The 14,433-nt window shown below is 45.1% G+C and overlaps 1 protein-coding gene and 1 non-coding gene across 2 annotated transcripts; one reads left to right on the forward strand and one right to left on the reverse strand.

The window, feature by feature from the left end:
* The first annotated feature begins 2,425 nt into the window (after positions 1-2,425).
* Positions 2,426-2,515, forward strand: LOC131849544 (U6atac minor spliceosomal RNA). The gene has a single exon (XR_009357801.1). It is a non-coding gene; the product is annotated as a U6atac minor spliceosomal RNA (small nuclear RNA).
* Positions 2,516-5,607: 3,092 nt separating this feature from the next.
* LOC131849503 (syntaxin-4-like) lies at positions 5,608-14,121 on the reverse strand. The gene is made up of 8 exons (XM_059199583.1): positions 14,044-14,121; positions 13,119-13,223; positions 12,046-12,139; positions 10,253-10,507; positions 8,315-8,388; positions 6,926-7,063; positions 6,234-6,344; positions 5,608-5,812 (listed from the first exon to the last, which is right to left on the reverse strand). The coding sequence occupies exons 1-8, from the start codon at positions 14,077-14,079 to the stop codon at positions 5,741-5,743; spliced, it is 885 nt and encodes a 294-aa protein (XP_059055566.1). The 5' UTR covers positions 14,080-14,121; the 3' UTR covers positions 5,608-5,740.
* Between the last annotated feature and the right edge of the window lie 312 nt (positions 14,122-14,433).

A 14,433-nucleotide genomic window follows, 5' to 3' on the forward strand; every position in this document is an offset into this window, starting at 1 on the left:
AAGGACGACCAGAGCCCTATAACAGGCGAAGATGCCCGGAAGAAGTTCGGGTACCGCTTCCACGGAGAGGGCAAGTTTTCGGAGCCGGTAGCGATGCCACCGAAAAAGAAGGCTGCCCCACCGGCGGCAATATCAACAGCTGTGACGGAGACTACCTCGGACTTAAAAGAAGCCAGAGTCTGCCTAACGCGGATTACGGCCACCGAACGTGACGATGAAGCAACTCATGTGGAAGAATCGGCACATGATTATGGCATTAGAGAGGCCCACTTGGCCCTACAAGAGGCCCAAAAGACCCTTGATGTGGTGGAACCGGCTAAGCGAACAAAAAAGGCCCCGGCACGTAAAGCTTCTCGCAGACCCTCATTTAATGAGGAGACACGGGCTGCGGACGAGCTCGGAGGGCAAATTGAGAGGGAGGCCAGTCGGGTGCTGGATGCGATTCGCAAGTCGGCAAACCTAAAAGGGACAGTCGTAAAAGACGTCAAAGACTCCATTGCCTCCATCTGTAGAGCGGCGGAGGTCCTTAAGACGCGATCGGACACGGTCGAGTGCGCACGACTACGTGCAGCGAACTCCCGTCTCGAGAAAGAGGTGGCGGAAGGAAAGGCGAAGATCGCCAGCTTTAGGCAGGAATTCGCGCGCCTTGACGCCGAAATGGCAGCCCTCCGCGAGGAGGTGGCCCGCTCGCGAGCTACGACCGGGCGACAAGAACCGGCATTGACAGAGGCATCCGTTGGATCTCCACGGGTGTTCCACAGCATGGAGGAGAGGCTGGTGAGGCGTATGGGCGAGATGATCGATGGCCGATTGGCGAGCATCGAAAATCGCCTCCTCCCATCTCCCCATGTCTCGACAGAAGAACGTCCACCCGCTACTGAGGACGGAAGCCGGGACTTAGTCCCCCAGGCTAAAGCGGGTGGCTCACGGACAGACGATCAGGGGTCACAACCCCAGACCAAGGGCGGTAAAAAGAAGCCCAAGAAGATTGCCAAAACGGCCTCCCAACCGGCGGGAGAAGTTCGCCCTCGGCAACACAGCCAACCCCGCCAACAGAAGCCACCTGGGCCACTGTTGTCAAGGGAAAGCGGGGTAAATTGGTGAACGTCACCGAAGGACAGGCGGCAGCAACAACGAGCCGCCAGGGAGTTAAGCCGAGCTCGTCGAAACCGACCAAGCCCAGCATACCGGCCCCCTCAAAGTTAAAACCGCCCCGCTCTGCGGCGGTGGTAATAACCATTGACCCGGCCGCTGAGAGAGAAGGCGTTACATACGCAAATATCTTGCTGGAGGCAAAAACTAGAGTGGACCTCCGCCCTCTAGGTATAGAGGCTCTTAGACTTCGCCAGGCTATCACCGGCGGTAGGATCCTGGAGATTCCTGGAGCCGACAGCGGCGGAAAAGCCGACGCCTTGGCATCGAAGCTCCGAGAATTCATCCCGGAGAATATGGCAAAGGTGGCAAGGCCCGTCAAAACCGCAGAAATGCGTGTGATGGGCCTCGACGACTCTGCGACTACAGATGAGGTTGCAGCGGCAGTCGCGCAAGCTGGAGATTGCCAGGCGGACGCAATACGGGTTGGTGAGATCCGCCGCAACTCCTCCGGGATGGGGACCTGTTGGGTTCGCGGCCCACTGCTGGCTATCAAGAAGGCGACCACCGCGAAACATATTCGCATCGGGTGGGTGTCGGCACGTACGGAACTGCTGCGGCAAAGGCCGCTGCGATGCTTCCGGTGCCTGGAAGAAGGACATGTGAGCACTCAGTGCTCACAAACCCAGGATCGTAGTGGCCTTTGCTACCGTTGTGGGGAAGCAGGCCATCGTGCAGCAACATGCACAGCCGATCCGCGGTGCGTCATCTGCGCCGCGCTAGGTCGCCCGGCGAACCATTGGGTGGGTGCTAAATCTTGCACCCCGCCCAAAAACAAAAAGGGGACACGGCCAGCCACTCAGGCCCCAGGCCGAAGGAGCGTTCAGGAGGAGGGGATGGAGACGGGCCACGAGCCCAGTCCCCCTCCTGGCGATCAGGGAGGTAGGGGCGGTAACTAGCCGCTCCTCGATCGCTACCGGGCCGGGGTGACGACCGCGGGGGCGGTCCCACCCCACCACACTAGGCCCGAAGAAGTCGCGCGCATGTCCCCGCGCGCCTTCCCCAGGGAAGAGGAGGGGAAGTAGTGGGTTCCCCTATGGAACCCGCAGAGATGGGGCCCGCTGCTAGAGTGGGCCACCGCCGTCGGAGTTGCGGTAGAATGTCATCGATCCCGCGACTCCGGCTTTGGCGTTGGGTGAGGGACATCTTGGAGTTTTTAGTGAGTAGGAGTCTCACAGTACCCGCGGGCTTCCCCCGGGGCCGGCGGGTCTCCATGAGGGATTTTCTCCAAATTGAAAAAAAAAAAAAAAAAAAAAAAAAAAAAGGTTAGGTTGTGTCTATTGAAAGGAGAGACGGTTAGCACTCCCCTTGACAAGGATGGAACACACAAAATGGTTAAGGCACAACTTGACCACATTTTTTGGGGCGCAACTTTAGTAGTGTTTTAGTGTTATTTGTTTTTCTTTCGTGTTTTTCTTTTTTCTTTTCTTTTTTCCTTTTATTGATTAGTTAGGTTAAGTTTGTAAATATATAGTTAGGTTAAGATAGTATAAGTTAGGTTAAGTTTATTATTGTTTTTTGTTTCTTTTTTGTTTGTCTGCGCTGAGGTGTTGTGGTGTATCACCGGGATTGCACGGAGGTAACTCCAGTCTGGTGTGCCCGCTCCGGGGGAAACCCTGGAGCAATTAGTGGAGGCGCTAGCCTCCGTAGTATCCGCCCGACTTTGGTCGGGCGCGGCATCGTTGCTGCCATCAAGTTGAGGAGTTGGCTGGTGGCAGCAGCCCCCTCTTCTTCCCGTCCCCGCCGAGGGGGACGAGGAGGTGTGTCCCTGCCCCGGGACTTAGCGTTCTGGTCCATGTCGGACTCGGTCACGCTGGCGGACGCCGACACGGTGCGGTCGGCGAGGTCGCGGCCCGTCTCTCGGGCCAGGTCGCGGGCATCTCGGCCCTCCTCAGCGTCGTCGACGCGCTCTACGCGCTCGACGCGCTCAATGATGGTGGAGGACGAGATGTCCGGATGCCTGGTGTCCAGCGAGGACGGACTCGCAAAAACGGCCGTGCCGAAGCGGCCGCACGCGGACGGACCGGGCCCTTCCGGGACGACGGGCGGGAGTGTCAAGCCGTCCAAGATCCCCTGCCCGTCGCCCGGGAACGGGGTGATCCTTATGGTACCCGTGGGCACGGAGAGTCCGACAACCTCGCCGAGGTCCCGGCGGCAGGAGAAACGGGGGGATGACGGGACGTTCGTCCGACCCTCGGGGGTCCCTGTGGGGAAGGGGAAGGTCCCCCCAAAGAATAAAGCATAACGCTGCAGTCTATTAGCTGCCATCTCTGGTATTCCTTTTTTATTACCAAACATTGATAATAAAGGCTTGTGGTCTGTACGCAAAATAAAAAGGTACAGATCTTCCATATAAATAATTATGGAATTTTTTAATTGCAAATACAATGGAAGTAGCTTCTTTTTGTATTTGTGCATAATTACGTTCCGTTTTAGACAAGGATCGAGACGCGTAGGCCACCACACGCTCGGTGCCGTCGGATTGTGGAGTCCGAGACCTGGACCGACTTCCCTGTCTCTGATAGGCTGTCAATGAAGCGACCTGCTCTGTGAGTTGGTCAGCGTATCGCTGAGAAAGAATGGCAAATGGGTCAACGCTTGAAGATGATTTAATAGGCTGAGGTGATATACCGGCAACTGAGGTGGAACTAGCAAGTGGTGTTGCAGGAGATACTTCTATAATGCGGTCAGCTAGATCCGCTACCTTCTCTAATGGAAGATCCTGTGCACCCATATTATGGTGAAGGTGAGTCGGGAGGCGACGCATCCAAAGTTGGTGAAGTATGCCTTCGTCGTCACGAAGTGAGTCCCCCGTGAGAGACTTGAGGTGCCTCAGAAATTATGAGGGTCGCCTATCCCCCAGCTCCTCATCGCTTAAAAGCTGCCGGTCTCTTTTTCCTCAGATGCCGATAGTCTGCGGATTAAATCGGCTTTAAAAAAAAAAAAAAATATGTATTTGTCTTCCGCGGGACAAATTACTGATAATATAATTAAATTTAGTTTGCTTCGACCTGCGCGAATCACAATGCCGGACGGTCAGGCCAGAAAGGAAGTAATTTTACGGAAACCCTATGCACTTCCGAGGCAGATGGTGGGGACGCATATTGTATGCCGGATTGTGCCATTTTATATATGACCAATGCGATGCCGAATATAAAGAAATTAATATTTACAATAAGAAAATAAAAAATATACACATGCAATAAATATAAATTTCAACATACAATTATAAAAAAAATACACGTAAAATATATTGACGGCAATAGAAAATGAGAAAAGTAAAATAAAATCTTAATATTGTCTTGTCTTAGTACTGGGCCGTGTCGCGTGGTTTCTTTATAGGCGGCGGGCGGCACAACGACGGCGAGTTCTTGTGTGATGGACGATATTGCTTACAGACGATAGTGATAAGATCTTGTATGGTAAGAATGCCGGTAAGGAGAAGGAATGTAGGGAAGATGCCACCTGGACTGGAGTAGATTCACGCTTCACCGTGTCTGCTGTGCTGTCGTGGAACGTCGTGGGTCACCAATTTAGCGTCTATATTGTTACCGCTATTATTTATGTTTGTGTTCGTCTGGAACGGGCAGCGACAGGTGGAGTAAAGGTGAAATAAAAAGGTGAAATAACGAGTCCAGTGGTGGTTATGTACAAATGTATATTCTTGCGTTATTTACAATAATTGCATGGTTTAATTGTAATATATAAAACGTATATTTAATGTATGAGAAAAGAAGCGATTGTGTCCCAATCTGACAGTTTTGTTATATCTTCTATCTACAACGTCGCTAGGCAACGGTGTTGCCGCGCACTATCCGTAAACCGCCACACATGATTATATCAAACTTCTAGAACATACATTTTATGTCATATGTTAATTTGTAACCTAAATCTAACTTGTGACCTCTTGTCATGAACCGTTTATGTAACAACTTTACAATTTTAAATTACATAGGTGTGGAGTATCCACCCTTTTGATTGGTGCTCATGTGTCGCGTGATGAGCGCTGCTTCCTACTGGCCGGCTGGCTGGATGGAGTGATGCCGTCATGGACGCATAATTTATTTATTTTTTACCAGTGGTAGTTGAGGATGTCGCATGTGGTAATGAGCATTTCTGTTCACAGCAGAATTGCTACTAGTGTTTTAACATCATAATTATAAATAGTTCTTTTCTATTTATATATTACTTCAAGTGTAAAGCGATAAAAGATCCTATTTCTATACAGTAGTAGCAACCTTATATAGAAGGATTTCTATATAAGGTCGCTCACAACCTGCTGTACCCGTGACTTCGTTCGCGTAAACTAGTGTCCTTCTCCAAATAAATAGGAAACTGGTTAAATAAAAATAAATATTCATGTACTTACATAATATATTTTGTATTTGGGTTACATTAAATGACTAGTAAATAGTAAATAAAGGAAGCATTGACTAAGTGGTGTGCGCAGTCCGCAGACTTCGTGTCTCGAGGTACGTGTCCGCTTCGCTCGCAGCACATAGCACAACACAGCACGCGTCCGCCGGCGTCCAGCGCGACGCCATTGGGCGTAAATATTCTGATATCAGTCACAGTTCACACTGTATCATCACGTACATATTAAAACCAATAAAATAATTAATAGTCCAACCACTAAGAATATGATCAGCTGTGTCTTTTTCTGTAAAAAAAAAAAAAACATTGAATTGTTTTATAGAGATTTAGGACCAAAAAACATATATATATATATATATATATGGTATAGTTATACATGATTAATATTAAAAATAAATTGTACATTCGTCACAAAAGTAGTAAAATAAAGTAACAATAAAACTTTATACAGGAGAACAATGTAATTAAATGTAGAGCAATCAAACAATGACAAAATTAGCATACTTGTAGCAGTGGTAGATGTTTACTACTGTTTCAATATAATTGCAAAAATAAGGGGAAAAAAAAATCGAAAGACGCAGCCGTCGAATACTGAAATTCTTTGAAGTCATAAATACGATGGAATTGTTCAAATTAAATTCACGATCAACGACAGCGAGACAATGCAGGTAATTGGTAGATGATGGAGGTGGTGCGAGTGGGCGCACCTTGTTGGCCTGGTTCATCTTGACGATGCCCTGCATCAGCTGCTGCTCGCCGCTCTCCACGTGGTCGGTGGCCTGCACCGCGAAATACTGCACGCTTTCGATCTTCTCTTGCTGTAATAAGTTATTAGTCCCCATTACACACTGCCTTCTCTGACATTATTTTATACGATTCCATATCGAGGACTCTCAATGTGTTTCCAAGGAGAATTGACAACAGTGTGATGTTGCTTTAACTCTATAATTTTAAGAGGTAAGAGGAAGATATCTCAAAAAAAAAAAAAATATTGAGCCCTAAACCTTCTAAACCATTCCTGTGAGTGTCTATATATACTTTATGTGACCCAAACGATATTGCGGATTTAATTTTTTTAATTATTTTAGGGTTAATCCAGTACCTGGTGGTTATGTGCTGGGACTGCTAGGTCAGGGAAAACCATTACATTTGTCTACGTATGACATAAAGCACGCAATGAAATCAATGACGAGAGGTCTATCTCGGTCACGATTCACTTCGCAGCACTTTGGTACTGTAGCTGCTGCAGCATGTCTTTATGGCACAACTATATGGTTTAAATACTCGGATCACATCGTATCGGAAGAGTCGAACGATGACTATGACAGAGAAAGAAACCGAAGAGAGTTCTCGGTGTGATGTAATACGGCGGCCCGTAGGTGTTGAGGGTAGGTGGTACCTGCACGTCGACGAGGTCTGTGAGCCTGAGGAACAGTCCGTGCACCTCCCGGACGGAGGCCTCGATGCGCGCGAGCTCCTCGTGGCGCTCCTCCACCGCGCGCAGCGCCCGCCTCGCCTCCACCGTCTCCGCCTTCACCTTAACACAACACGCGACCGACATTACACACCCACACATACCCACACACCCGCACACCCACACACACTCACATCACGAAACCATTCGATCACACGCGACATATTTTGCATGTTATTATTTTTTATTCATCAGTATCCCTAATCCCGATGAGTTCAGTCCATATTTTAAAAAGCTAGCCTATATCCGGACCAAGACTGTCAGGTTAGCAGCTGGAGTAGTCACATCGCGGGCTTCAAAGCGTTCGTGGCCCGGGTCCCCACTAACTTGCTGTTCACCTTCATGAAGGAAGACTACTGTCCGAAGGGAATTGTCTACCACCACTACCGTGCCAGATAACTATAGTGATGGCGATGTCCACGAAGAAATGTATGTTTCATTATTTTATACATATGTTAATTCTTAAAGTATATACAATATAGGCTAATATTGTTGTATAATAACATAAAGTCGCCTGAAATAAATAATATAAAAAAAAACCAGTTAAATATGTTCCCGGAAAAGTTTTGGATTAATCATAGGTAGTGCGAAAATGTATGTTACCTCCGCGAGTAGTTTATAACTAGACCATTACACAACGCTGTGATACTCGATTTTTCTCAAGCAGTCAAATATACATACTGTTTTCATTATAAATACTATTTTATTACAAATTCAGTCACAAAAATAATTGTAGCCAAATTTAACTAATGTAGTTGTGATACGTGTGAGCATATGAGTGTGAATGGAGCAGCGTCAGCTCGCGTGGCGGACGTGCATATATGTATGTATAAGCCAATTTGTCATTAGATGACTCGTGTTATACTCGTACACCACGTATGGTTGTGATCACGGCCAAACGGTTGCTACACGTGCGAGTTTTGGTTGTATCCTAGTTGTCACCCTGCCCAATGAACTGCAGGGAGATATTTCTCTTGTAACCACAATATTCAGACCAGTGATCTATATATTATACAACTAATCTATACATATAAATAAAATTAGAGTGTCTGTTTGTAATATTGAATTAACCATTTTTACTACATCCATATGAATATAAATACGGTACATACAGAAACAAAATTACAAAATTACATTTTCTACAATTTTTATTTGTCTGTCAGTCTGTCTGATGGTTCCGGCTAATCTCTGAAATGGCGGGATCGATTTTCACGGTACTTTTATTGGCAAGTAACTGATGTAATAAGGAGTAATTTAGGCTACTTTTATTTAAGAAACATTCAGACCATCCAGAGGAAATGAAACGATACTCACGTTGTCCACAAACAATGAGAGGTTCTTAGATTCCAGTAGCGACTGACATTCATCGTCCGATATTGACAGGTTTGCTGTAAATTAAATTAAAACCATTAAATAATAAAAAAAAATCATACTGAATATAGTGCGTGGGTACACTAATACAAACATACAAGTGGTGTGTACAAATTGATATTAGTGTGGTAGTACGGAGATAAGGGGATCGGCGACACTATCGCTACGATTTCAGTTATCTACGTGAATCTAAACAATTTATTTTACTCACATCACATATTATATAAATTTATAAAAAAAATCATAATCATTATATTTGTAAAACTAGCAACCAACCCCGGCTTCGCACGTGTGTACATGTATTATACATATAAACCTTCCTCTTGAATCACTCCATCTATTAAAAAAAAACGCTTCAAAATCCGTTGCATAGTTTAAAAGATTTAAGATTCCCTACGTATAGGGACGGACAGACAGCGACAGCGACAGCGACTTTGTTTTACATATACTATGTAATAATGATTATAATGACTATTTACAAAAGATATTTTTAAACTTTCGCGTTTAGTACACATCAGCTAATTGGGTCTAAATACGAATAATTGTATGGCAAATAATGGTGTTGACCTCCCTCTACGTTACGACTACGTCTGTCTGTCTGTGGCCCTCGTCACGAGCTGACTGCAGTACAGTGATGCCATGTCGGTGGGTGACAGCAGTTCTGTCAACTACCGCCACTGGATGGTCTAACGAAAGTTCGCGACACACAGCACCCACGGTATCCGTACACCTATAGACTGATGCAACCGCGACTTTCAACTTATTTTGTTGTTTTTTGTTTTGAGAACCTACGTAATTAACTAATTACAACTTAAGTTGCGACTTGTCACGTTGCTGTGTTCCAGAAATTATTGAATTTAATTAAATCTTATCTTAATTAATTTTTTTAAATTAAATCAAAGTTAATACAAAATTATTGAATGTAATTTACATTAAAAAAATTTTTATAAATTATAAGTAATTGTTTCAAACTGCGCCTACATAGCATAATCTATACATATAGGTATACATATAAATAAAATTGGAGTGTATGTTTGTAATATTGAAATAAATGTTATTTACTACATCCATATGAATATAAATACGGTACATACACCAAAATAACATTTTTAATTTTTTTCTGTCTGTTCCGGCTAATCTCTGAAATGGTTGGACCGATTTTGACGGGAGTTTTTTGGCAAATAGCTGATGGCTAACTAGGTAGCTAATAAGTAAGTAAGTACTCATAACTTAGGCTACTTTTATTTTAGAAAAATTGTTTTATTTTAGATAAATAAAGTAAAATTCCATGCGGACGAAATCGCGGGAACAGATAGTGTGGAATAAATTTCAGTGTTAGTCATGTGTTTACATTAGTTGATCGGTGTACGAGTGTCCCCGGTGTGCGAGTTGGTCGATTAAAAACAAAAAAAAACAAAACGTGCATGTATATTTAGTGTACAGTAGTGTAGTGAGAAGTATAAGGTGTGATGCATCACGGCGCAGTGAGCGGTGAGCTCGTGATAGTTATCATATGCTATGTGTTTGTATGTTACAGAGGCGCCTCGTATTGGTGTATTGTGCATATGTAGCACTTCTCGCGCGAGAACGAAATGAGAACGGAGTTCATTGACACCGGCAGGTAATCGTCGGATGTACAGACCGCGATCCACGACTGCTCTCCTTTGTTAGCCGCAGAAAACGTAACGAGCCAGATCTCTCTACAGACATCACTTTGACTCGGTACTTATACGATGTCCGGAAAATAAACACAATATTTACGCATGCAACTACGTAAGTCGACGCCGGCAGGTAGAGAATAGAAGTACCTGCGTATCGACGTCAATTTATGGATAGAAGACTATACGGTAGGACGGGGTAAAGGAACGTGCGAGCACTCACTGAGCTTGATCTGTTCCTGCAGCAGGTGCAGCTGGCGGCGGTGCGCCACCTCCAACACCTGCTGGTGCCGGTCGAGGGCGGCGGCGTAGAGGCGGCGCGCGGCGGCGTACTGGAGGCGCAGCACGCGCGCGCGCACGTGGTTGTCGGCGGCGGCGGGGTCCCGCGTGCGCGCCTCCAGCTGCACCAGCGCGCCGCTTATCTTCAGCCCGAGCGCGTTCGACGTCGTGCTCACAGAGTCCAGTCGATCTTGAAGTACTGAAGAATACACCACACAAATCGTATAGCGGTCGCGCATTGTTTTGCTGGCTCCAGTGATTCGGCGACGACTGCCGGTTCGATGTTCGCATATTCAATATATTCAAACATTCATATATATATATATATATATATATCTATACATATACATAAAATTGGAGCGTCTGTTTGTAATATCGAAGTACCGTTTGTTACTACATGCATATGAATAAATAAAAGAAAATAAATACGGTACATACGCCAGAACAACATTTTTTACATTTTTTGTTTGTCTGTCTGTAGGTCTGTTTGTTCCGGCTAATTTCTAAACTAGCTGTGCCGATTTTGACGGGACTTTTTTTGGCAGTTAGCTGATGTAATAAGGAGTAAATTAGGCTACTTTTATTTTAGAAAAATAAAATAAAATTCTACGCGGACGAAGTCGCGGGAACTGCTAGTATACAAATAAAATATTTTCTAATAGTAGTAGTTAGTTTCGTGATATGGTCGTTTTAATTATTCTAATGACCTAAATATCTAAACAATATACGTGTAAGACACAGATCGATGTACAAGGAAAAGGCAGCCCCGGATCTAGGGGCGAGCAACTTACCACTGAGTGGTAAGTTCTGGGGGCGGTACTTTCTTATTTGACAGATGAATACACAACTCATCATTGACGCACCTCCGACAACTTAACAACTGACAGACGTACGACAAATTAATTGTTTGTGTCAATGCATTTGAAAGTAATTACTGCTAAAATAGCCCCAATAATTAACAGCAATAGTAATTGGACTAAATATATGTTAATATGTATATTGTAGTCTTACAAAGCGAGCGAAAGAGTCGTTGCTCGCTTCGAAAAAAATGAAGATGAGATGAATGGATGAAGGATGGAAACTAGAAATAAAATCATTTTAATCACATTAGTCACTCGTGTAGAAAGAATCCTCTTTATTTAGCAAATACGTAAATATTGACGGATGACTTTTTTTGTATATTTTTTCTAATCTACCAGCTTGTGATATAGCCATGGAATAATGTATGGAAATCTGAATTTGTATGAATATTAGAAGATACAGCACCGTGATTTTGAACAATTTAATATAATCATAGAAACATTATCTGTTAAATTATTATCAGATAACAAGTTTCAATACAAACCTTCACCTATGTACAAGGAAATAAACAGCTGCCGTGCCATGTCAATTACTTTTTAATTAATTATAATAGACAATTGTCGTAGCGACATGCGACCACTCAGTACAGACCCTACTGACTATACTTTATATACTATAAATAACTATATCTTACAGAATATAAATATCTTCGCTAAGTCGTCATAAACAGGATAAAATAACTTTACGCTTACGGTACAGAAATTGTTAATATTATTCATTTCTGTGCGGTACAAACTGATTCAAATATTACACACGCATATAACACATCACGCAGTACTGTGTGGCCGGTGAGAGTTGTGATGCTGTGGTGACAGGTGGTGGCGTGGTGGTGTGGTGGTGTGGTGGTGTGGTGGTGGAGTGTGGAGGTGCACGTACTTTTGTTGGTGTGGTAGGTGGGGTCGGCGTGCAGGTGTCGCAGCACCAATGTGTTGGCGTTCATCTCACGAATCCACTGCTGGACGCGCTCTACCTGCAATTGTTTTAGGCACACTTTACAATGATGTACATAGGTGGTGGACAACGACGAGTGACGCCGCGTGTCTGCCGGCCGAGTGGGCACGAGTGCGCGTCCTCATTACTCTCAACTAGCCGCGTGAGCTCATCCTCTCCACGATCTATGTTTGTTTTGTTTATATGATTGTCACGCGTCACACCGTCACGCCGTCACTTCAGTCTACAAATAAGAATTGCACTTCACGACACCGACTGCCTTTTATTGTCTATCGTATATGTTTTTCTGATTCTTGAAGTTATTGGGAGGGTTGTATTAGGCATGGATTGTGGCTAGTATAGTGTCAGAGCGGACTTCCGGTGCGACAGGACGCGACGGGCGGCGACGCGGACGGTCGCCGTGACACAGACCCACATCTACTGTTTTGTTAACAATCTCAATTAAGATGGAGCACGCTTCATTAGTGGGCAGCGGTCGTAATTAATATTGTGGCTAAATAGAGTGACAGCAACAACAACAATAGCCGGTACCACATGCACGTGAGCGAGGTGTGGCGCGGCTCAGTGGACCGCTTGCATCCACGAAATGGATTCAAATTCATTTTGTATAAAATTTAGAGTTATTGGATATATTTTATGCAAATGGAAAGGCAAATAAGCTGACGATCCAATTTGTTATACTTAGAGATATCACTTTAACATGCAACGTTTTCCATTCAGTAGGACTAAATCCATCCCTCCTGTAATTTAGATGACATTACGAGCCACAGGTTACACAGTGATCATCAGAATGAAGTCGCATAGAACCCACAGTAGTATCATCAGAATGAAGTCGCATCGCAGTGGCACATTCCTGCTGACTTATTTTGGCGTTCCACAAGTCTAGCCTTAAAGCAAGTAATGCCTAAAAGAAAAGAAGGACCTGGCCTTAGACGGTGATGAGGCTGCACCGTAAGTTTAAATGCATATCACGATAGAACTATTAGGTAGGCACTTACTTCCTGTAGTATGTCCCTGATGTCTCGCTGCGGTTGAGAGAGCTCGTCGCGCGTCAGCTGCACCGTGGTGGTGTTGTAGACGCCGGCCCCGTGAGCCGAGCTGGCCTGTACGGACACAACATTCACGTATATTGGCTGCTACGACTGTTGCACTCGCTGCCTACTGCAGCCTCCTGGCCGCTGTACGAGAGGAGCTCACCACCACCGCCCCACTTTATAGTTGAGAGCACACATACGTGCACACGACGTGCATTCTTTAAATCACTTTATGTTATATATAAAATTTATATATAGTAGTGTTATATTAAAATTAATATATGTTTCGATAGTTTGTAAGAAATGTTGCTGTAATATCTAACTAATATAAGAATTAATCAAATCTCTCGGTGCTCTAGCGGATTAGCACACGAAATGGCGGGCTCGACTCTCCCATGAAACAAACATATGTAATTCATGGTATTAGTCTGATGTTTTTTATGTATGTATTACAATATATATATTTATAAACCACGTTTAATCCACAGTACAAGCTATGCTTAGCTTGACAGGAGATACCGCCGTGTGATCTGGGCTATTGTTATAGCGATACGGTCTCGTATTAGATGATACATATGTATATATACTTTCTACGTAGGTACAACCTTTTCATCTCAAACTGCATCTTTTAAATAGTGAATGAACTCTTCGTCAGTTAGATAGCCTGCGCATACACACAGTCGTTAAGTTTACATTCTCTATTTGCCAGGTAACAGTGCTAGATAGCACAGTGCCATTAGGTAGTACAGTGAATATCATATCTCGTATACTGGGTACACGGTTTGAATGAAACGATAATACCTGAAAGGCCATAATCTCAGTAATCTGCCGGTGTTATCATGTATTACACAAGCGTGGAGCGCGTGGGGCGCGGCGGGTGTTCACTTACTTTCTTCAGCTCCGAGAGTCGGTCCTTGCTCCGCATGTCGGCGGCCGTGTGCCGGGGGCGGGCGGCGCGTGGTGCAGGGCGGCGGCGGGGGCGGCGTGGGCGGCGCGGAGGGGCGGGGGGCGAGTGCTGGTCGGCGGCGGCGCGAGGCGTGCGCTCGCGGCGGTATCTAATCGTGCACTGATAACGCGCCGAGTGATATAACTCGCGCAATTAAAGTGAGCCGCGCCGGACGGCCGCCGCTCACATTGTTGTCACTATCAGTGCGCGCGCGCCGGGATCTAAGATCCAGTTTAAGGACGCGGCCACATCGTGTACCTAACAAAAGATCACAATGATCTCGTTAATTCTGAGCTCATTTAATTCATAACTAACAGTAGAAGATAAACTAAA

The sequence above is a fragment of the Achroia grisella genome, unplaced genomic scaffold, assembly GCF_030625045.1.
Source record: "Achroia grisella isolate CSIRO2021 unplaced genomic scaffold, CSIRO_AGI_Agris_v1 utg642, whole genome shotgun sequence".
Lineage (NCBI taxonomy): Eukaryota > Metazoa > Arthropoda > Insecta > Lepidoptera > Pyralidae > Achroia > Achroia grisella.

Bases quoted from the DNA above. Each gene is read 5' to 3' on its own strand.
- LOC131849503 (XM_059199583.1), bottom strand. From the start codon at position 14,079: ATGCGGAGCAAGGACCGACTCTCGGAGCTGAAGAAA. The intron at 12,140-13,118 runs GTAAGTGCCTAC...AAACAATTGCAG, and splicing joins TCAGGGACATACTACAGGAA to GTAGAGCGCGTCCAGCAGTG. The intron at 7,064-8,314 runs GTGAGTATCGTT...TGTTGTGTTAAG, and splicing joins TCTCATTGTTTGTGGACAAC to GTGAAGGCGGAGACGGTGGA.